Source organism: Pygoscelis adeliae, unplaced genomic scaffold (assembly GCF_000699105.1).
Source record: "Pygoscelis adeliae isolate BGI_AS28 unplaced genomic scaffold, ASM69910v1 Scaffold156, whole genome shotgun sequence".
NCBI lineage: Eukaryota > Metazoa > Chordata > Aves > Sphenisciformes > Spheniscidae > Pygoscelis > Pygoscelis adeliae.
Window position 1 is genome coordinate 3,472,817 of NW_008825016.1, and position 7,781 is coordinate 3,480,597.

Consider the following 7,781-nt stretch of genomic DNA (forward strand, 5'->3'; position numbering starts at 1 on the left):
GACTGTGTGTTAACATACACTGCATCACCCAGCTCATTCATTAGGTTGCTGAAGACTGCGAAGACTAAATTTGTCAGAGGACACCACCTAGTGACCACTTGCATTTATATAGGAGTTCTATACCGTGGTACCATCTCTCTCCAGGCTCCCTTGATTGTGTAGTCCAGCACCACGATGTATAGACCTTCTTATCTGGAAGCCATCTGCGTTGTGTCACATCCACCTCTTCGCTCATATAAATACAAGACTGGCAGTTACATTTGGGAGTTGTAAGGCATCTGCTAATTACAGATGGATTCTTAATTTGTCAGTGATGAAGGGCAGATGGTTGAAATGTTGCTGGCATACTTGTAGACAATAAATGCCATGACATTAGTAGTAATAGTGTTGCAGCCATGATGGGGTAAGTACATATACCAGACAAGAGCTGTATGTAGAGTGGATGTCTTTTACCAGGTTAACTACTACAGTTAGAAAAAATACATGAAATTTTGGGAACTTCTTAATTGTTACATTGTGGACAAATGTTAAGCCTGGAAATAGAATGAATAATTTTTGGCCTAAATTTTCCTTTTTAATTTTTTTAAAATAAAAAAAAACATTTCCTTACAATTTTTGCCAGAAACAGCAATATGTTGTTCTAGTCATGCATCTAAGTCCAAATGTTAAATTGGCTGATTAGTAATGATGTGTCTGTGACACCGACTGCTGTATTTCAAATGTTCAGGATTAGAGAAATGTTAAAAAAACCCAAAATCATATTTACAGATGATCAAAGAGATGTAAACAAATGTTTTCGTCTTTAATATTGTGAAGACTTTTTGTGATGAGATGATGCAAAATGTACTTGGAAAACCAAACCAGACTTGCCAGCATCCTCTTTATTTTACTGAAGTAAATAGGAAAGCTATTGTGCTCATCAGCTGAAATACAGTTATTTTGTTAGTTTGAGAAGCTACCCTCGATAAAATCATTACATTAAAAATCCATTACTTCTCTTTCGTCTTCAGCTATTCGGTGATGTTTGTTTCCATTGCAACCGTGTGATTGAAGGAGACGGTAAGCACTTTTCTAACTGTTTCCTTAATGTTCCTTTCTGATGGAAGTTCTCTTTAGAAGTGGAAGTAAGGGGAAAGCAGCTCCCTGTTGAATCCTTGATTGTTCTCTTTAAAACAAAAACAGCCATTCTCTTGATCAGAAATTAGGTTGAGCTAATTAGTCAGAGACCAAATGGTGTTTCATGATGGTGTGGAAGACCACCCAGTGACTGAAGAGAACTGTGGTCAACTGGAAACCCTTTAGTAACATGCAAAGGCCAAGGATGCTGGGAGATGCACAGAGGTGGCTTCCTGCCCCACCAACTTCAAAAAAGAACACAGGCAAGGGCGAGGATGACCACACGGGCATCTCCCCAAGATATTTAGAGATCATGAACCGAATCTGAAAAAGTATTTAGATATTGAAAGATGTGGGTGGGCACTCTAAGGGATTTTTTTGAAGTGCCTAGTTCCCATTATTTCAGTTTGGTTCCTAGAGGTCTCTACCTAACTATCACAGGCACCTGTCTTTTGAAAATCTAGGCTGATGTTAATGTCATAAAACCAGGAAAGATTGTATTTGGAAAGATGTGTCCTATAAAGGCAGAACTGGAAGCAAGTGTTTTAAGTTTAGGGTTGTTTTTTTTTTGGGGGGGGGAAGTGTTTTGGAGGGGTTTATTTGGACAACCAGCTATGATAAAATGCCAAGAAGCAAATTATTCTACCTGAAATAATGCAACATTACTATGTGCCTATTTACCCCTGCTTGAAGTAAATACTATAATACCAGTGTTAGCCTCCCCTAAGCCAAAGCCATTAGCAAAGTGGGAGGAAGCCTCCAGCATGTAAAAAGAGACATAAAGTAGTTCACAGTCATGTAAATATAGGGTGGGACGTACATTCCAGAGATGTGCTTTCCCCACATTTTCTGGACTGGACTACACCTGCAGAATGACAATCTAGAACGCCTTGGAGGAAACAGTGTCCTCCTCTTCATTAAAATCCTACTAGAATGAGCAGAACTGGATCTTGAGGTGAATGAATAAATTCAGCCATGTCTGATAACTACATTTCTGTATGTTTCTAATGTTACACCACATAATCTTGATACGCATATTGTATGTTTTGGTCTCTGAACTGAACAGAATGTGGTGTAATGCAGTAATTTCTTTATTTTCAACGTACGTCTTCAATTATTTTACATTTCTTCTTTCACTTCTGCACAGAAATTTGACACTGCTGTCACAAATGATGAGTATCCAGTATTGTTCTCTCTCTGGTGAAACAAACGTCTGTGGCAGCAGTTTTTCAGGAGGGTGTCTATGACTATTACAGAGGTTGCTTGGGAGCGAAGACGTTCATCTGACTAGTAGTATTTTGGCAAGCAGTGAAATGACTATGCTTTTGTGGATGTGCTTGCCCCATAGTGCAGGAAAAAAAGCTCTGCATGACGATGCTCTGGTTCTGTTTGTTGTTGACAAAATGCCGTATTTTATGAGAAAACCATTGTCCTGCATCTTCTAACTTAGATTAAGAAGATGATAGGCAAATTTTGGCAGGGAAAAGTGGAAGGGTACATTGAAAGAGAGGAAGAACAGAAAACGGATTGAGATACAGAACAAAGAGAAAATAGTTACTTTCTCTCCAAAGCGAAGAATAAAAATATACCCAAGTTTATCTTGATCGAGTAATTTATCCCACGAGTCCATAAATTTTTTCACCTTGGTAGTGCTGATTTGCCAGCAGTGTCTTGACTGCTGGCTTCACGTTATTTTCTTCGGCTGGGCAAGTGCTACTGTTGATGGCGCTGCAGTCTGAACCGGAGCTGAGAAATGAAACCGAATGAAAACCTGAACACCTGCTTGCTAGATTGCTTTTCAGCTGAAAAAGTCTCCTGATTAAGTTGGAAACACAGCCTCATAAAACAGTTGTCTGAGGTCAGCATGCTATGAGATGAGGTGGAAGCAGGCAACCGGAGGCAGAAATAGGTTAAACTGGTCTTGCTGGTGAACACAGAGTTGTATGTACCCCCAGAGACAGCTTTATCAATGCTCCACGGTCCTGCTACACTGCACTCACGTGTGCCTTCCTAGTCTTGCCACGTTATTGTTACGGTCCTTAATACTTGATACAAGAATCAAATGGCTGTTCTTCATGCCTCATGAACGCGTGAGCTTAAAATTTTTGTAAAATCTTTTTTTTCTTTTCTGTAACGCTAATGATTTCTTTTTTCCCGTCACCCTAGTTGTGTCTGCTCTGAATAAGGCATGGTGCGTGAACTGTTTCGCTTGTTCGACTTGCAACACTAAGTTAACACTCAAGTAAGTTTATCGACAACTGAGTTTATCAAAACATATCAGTGGTTATCTTCAAAGTGTAGATGTTGCTATAGTGTAACTGTTACGGTATGAAAAACATACAAGCAGCACTGAGAAAATAGGTGCATCTTTCTTCCTCTTGCTCCACTTACTAATTTACATCTCTTTCAGCTGTCTGTTCAGGTCCTCCTTCAGTTAGTCTTCTTAACTCTTCTCCTCTTCTGTCCTTTATTTTTTCTGTGTTTAACTCTAAAGGGATAAGTTCGTTGAAATTGATCTAAAACCTGTCTGCAAACACTGTTATGAGAAAATGCCAGATGAATTTAAGCGACGACTTGCCAAACGGGAACGTGAAGCGAAGGATAAAGAGAAGCAGAAAAAGAAAAAGCCAATCTGTTTGTAAACTTTTTTTCCTTCTCACCACCACCTCTGCTCCTTTCTTCTTTGGTCAGTGCTAAGGATGCTTCTATTTTAAGTTTTTGCATGAATTTGTGGCAAGCAAAACCAAAGTATTTTTCACACAACTGCAACTTGAAATACTAACTTGTTATTCCATTATCTTATGTTTAGTCTGTTTAGCTCTACAGTTAGGTTTGAAAGGCTTTTTAAATGACACAGTTAATAAATACGGCCATTTGGGTAAAACCTGCATAACTAACTCAACAGCGTACTGTAATTACTGTCTACAATGTATAACCTTGTGAAAGTAACTTCATATATATGTATAAGTTGCAGTTGTAATTTTTTGCCTGCGCACGTTTAATAGGATACTTTTTTAAATTTTTTTTCACTATCCCTGCTGCTGAAACTTTGTCTGGTTTCTGCTTTGTCATTTTAGGAATAAATTTGTTGAGTTTGATATGAAGCCTGTCTGCAAAAAGTGTTACGAGAAGTTTCCTCTAGAGCTGAAGAAAAGACTGAAGAAACTAGCTGAAACTTTGGGAAGGAAGTAAAGACTTCATCTGCTCTCCCCTTCCTTTGTGAAAATCTTGTATGTACTACTTGGCGGGGAGGGGCTGCTTTGAGGCTGCCATCAGACAACAAATGATGATGTATGCCTCCTATCAAACCGAAATACCTTAAGATTCTCTGTTCTCTATACATGTACACGTATGCTTATTTGTTGATGAACAGACCGTACTTCCAAACTAAATTAAATACCAGCTCACCTGAAGGGTTTCTGATCCTGATAATGCAGCGGAACCGATGCAAGTGGCCCATTCCGCACAGTAATCTCTGCGGAAATTTACAGAGGCGGAAAATTTGCTCGTGAATACCTGTGAAAACAAACTGTGCAAATGTGTCCAACTTTGGGGGCGTGTATTGTCATTTATATTAATGAAAGTATTAACCTTCAAATAAAGCATGCACACAAAACTTGCCCGAGTCGAGTGACTTGGGCAAGAAACCCACGTACTTTGCCTCGTGGAAAAATTCACGCTTGGATTTCAGGCCAAGTCGTCTCATATACAGGAGCCTTGTTTCAGATGGTTTGAAAAGTACCAGATTTCTAAATACAGTCACCGTACAAATGACCTACTTCTGATAGATTATGCTTACATGGTGAATCTTGGAACATCAGGCTTAGCATGAAATACCTATACAAAATATGTATTCCTATTGCAAGAAATGAGCATACTCAGAACTACTTGAATTTTGCTATATTCCACTCAAAATAACACATTAACTTTTATATATGCTTTTGCATTCTATTTACTTTTCGTGCCTTATTCTGCTGGACCATACATAATAGTGTTCCATTAAATATACATATAGTTTTATTTTTTATTTTGTATTTTTATGCAGAAACTATATACAAGGTATTTTCAAATGATAACATACTTTGCCTTAAGGATATATACAGGATGCGAGAAGTATTTTATCTCAAATGTGAACACCTGGGCTTAAAATTTAGCTTCTAGGCTTCATTAATTTTCAGAACAATACTGAAAATGCGTGTTTCAATTAACTGGTAATATTACTTTTACACCTATGAGTGTAAATATACAAGGTTTGATCCTGCTAGGATCTGTTTCTTTAGCCATCCTCAAGAACTGAGCTCACAAACCATCAGAATTTCTTAGAACATACATTTAATTGTTTTATACTATTGACTTCTGTCCATGCAAATCTGTTTTATTTTCCTCTTTCTTATAGAAAACACAGTTACTTAGGACTTCTTGATGGTACTACATTATGAAGTACGCAAACTTTTTTGTTTTTTAATATTAGTGACTTAAACAGATTTTACGTTATTACATCATAGGAAGTAAAATTTTCCTTCCTGTTCATGAAAAATTAGTTGCTTTAAAACGTCTGCTTTCCAGTGTCATCAATAAAGGCTATGTTATTAAACCTGGTATCACCTCTCTTAAAGTACTTCGGAAGGGTGGGAAAGCAACTAGGCTGTCTTGGTTCCCTATGCTTTTACCTGTGACTGTATGTAAATACTTCCTTATTATCCTGATTTAAAGAAGACATATGCCTTTCCTAAATATCTCACTGTAGTTCTTAGGTTCATGAAAGAAACACAGTTCGTTTCATAAGGAACAGCTTGATTCTTCTGGATATTTTCTAAATTGGCACAGTTGCTAGGTTTTCCTAAAGAAAATAATCTTGTCTGAGTTGAAAATGTACACCTTTCTATCAATTTTTTCTCTCCTCCTTTAACTGTAATGAAACTGTCACCCCAAACTTCCAGTTTAGTGCTAGGTAGTGTATTTTTTGATTATTTTATCCTACGTAGTTATTGAATGCCGTAACATTTCAGTAACTGAATGCAGTCCTGACTGTGTTCAAGACTAGAAAAGCTTAAAATGTCCCCAAAAAACGTTTACATAACTAGCACGGTAGCCCTCTTGGGACTTTGGACTGTGCCATGGATTCAGTAGACCGTCCTCAGCAATGCTTCCTTGAAGCTGTAATTCACTTCTTGTTCTAGGTTTTTCACATTACACTGACTGTACACATTTTCCTTCAGCCTACGTATGCACAGCCTTACTGCTCAAGGAGTCGGGAAGGGTCCCTGACCCTGAAGCTAAACGGCAAGACCTGGCTCACATCCACATTGCTTGGGGTTACATCCATCCACAAGACAGTGGCCTTCTTCGTGCTGCGCAGCCACGGGTCTACTCTCGACGCTGTGGTAGCCCTGTGGCCCTGTCACGGGATGGGGTTTTTTTTTTTCTGTTTCCAAGTTCCTGATGGTGAACGCTGTGCTACAGTTTGCCAAGGCAGCGGTTTCTATTTCGTAAGCACGAGCCTGTGTATCTCAGACCCCGTGATGTAGCGCTGTGAGCATCTGAGGGTACTTGAGGGTTCAAAGCCTGATGAATCATGGAAAAATGTTGGTTGGAAGGGACTGCTAGAGGTCAGCTAGCCCAACCGCCTGCTCAAAGCAGGTCTAACTTCAAAGTTGGATCAGTACTGAGGGTCTTGTTCAGCCAAGCTGTGAGTATCTCCACAGAAGATTTCACAGATCTTTGTGGGCAATATAGTACAGTGCTTAGTCACTCTCATGGTGAATTTTTTTTTATTAATATTGGAGTCCTATCTCAGGTGGCAGGTTCCCCAAATCCACACTGCTCTCTTGGGAGCTGTCTTTGGAGTGAACTGTCATTGAAATAATACCCCTGGACATTGTTATGAAGAGGATTAATTAAAAGCAGTTGCAAAACAGAGCCAGGGAGCAAGCTAGCAATTAGGCAGCCTGGACAATTACAGGCCTGGTGTTGAAGCTCACTTCCTGGCCTGTCAGTATTACAAATATTTTGCATAGCTGGACATACCTTCTTGAAAGAGGCGGAGTTTATTATTGTTTTTCTACCCATGACCCCTACTAGGTCTCTCAAAGAAGGCCATGAGCCTGGGATTTGGGAACGGATGCCACAGAAGCTTTGCCCCTTTCTGCTGCATGGGATCAACCGTGCATGGGCAAGAGATCCCTTTTGAAGGCCCTGCTTAGACTAACAGCAGGGAGCACTTCAGAAATCCCAGTGGATGTAGCTGGAGGGAAAAGAAGCTGAGCCTAAAGCCTTTCTGCCGCTGGCAGTGGCGAGCTCTGTGCGCTGTTCCAGCGGAGAGGTAACGAGCCAAGCTGAGCACAGTCAGGTTGCAGGGACAGCACTAGTCAACTGCTGTCCTGCCTGGTGAGCTGCCTTCCTGGTGTTGCGACCATCAGGATGGGCGAGAGACAGTGACGAGTGTCAAGGCACTGGACCTTGTCTGTATGAAGGCCATTTCCCATGCCCCCCCCATCAGCTGACGAGCAGAAAGTTCCTCCAGTGAGCCAACTGAGCCAACTCTTAGCATTCTCCTCTGCACTAGCACCCAGACTTTTATTACTTAGCCTGGCAGGTGCTGATAAGTTATTTGCTAACCCCCGTTGTAGACACACCATTCAAAAAAGTAGAGAGAAAAAAGATCC

The 7,781-nt window shown here is 40.1% G+C and overlaps 1 protein-coding gene across 2 annotated transcripts in view; it reads left to right on the forward strand.

Annotated features, from left to right (window-relative positions):
* LIMS1 (LIM and senescent cell antigen-like domains 1) overlaps positions 1-5,712 on the forward strand; it is a 20,523-nt gene extending 14,811 nt beyond the window's left edge. Inside the window, exons 8-11 of one of the 2 annotated variants that reach the window (XM_009326254.1) lie at positions 1,011-1,059; positions 3,283-3,358; positions 3,611-3,802; positions 4,194-5,712. In XM_009326254.1, the coding sequence (XP_009324529.1) occupies positions 1,011-1,059; positions 3,283-3,358; positions 3,611-3,758 (273 nt within the window). In that variant the 3' untranslated portion in view covers positions 3,759-3,802; positions 4,194-5,712. The remainder of the gene's footprint in view (positions 1-1,010; positions 1,060-3,282; positions 3,359-3,610; positions 3,803-4,193) is intronic. The other variant, XM_009326255.1, reaches the window with a different exon arrangement.
* The last annotated feature ends 2,069 nt before the right edge of the window (positions 5,713-7,781 follow it).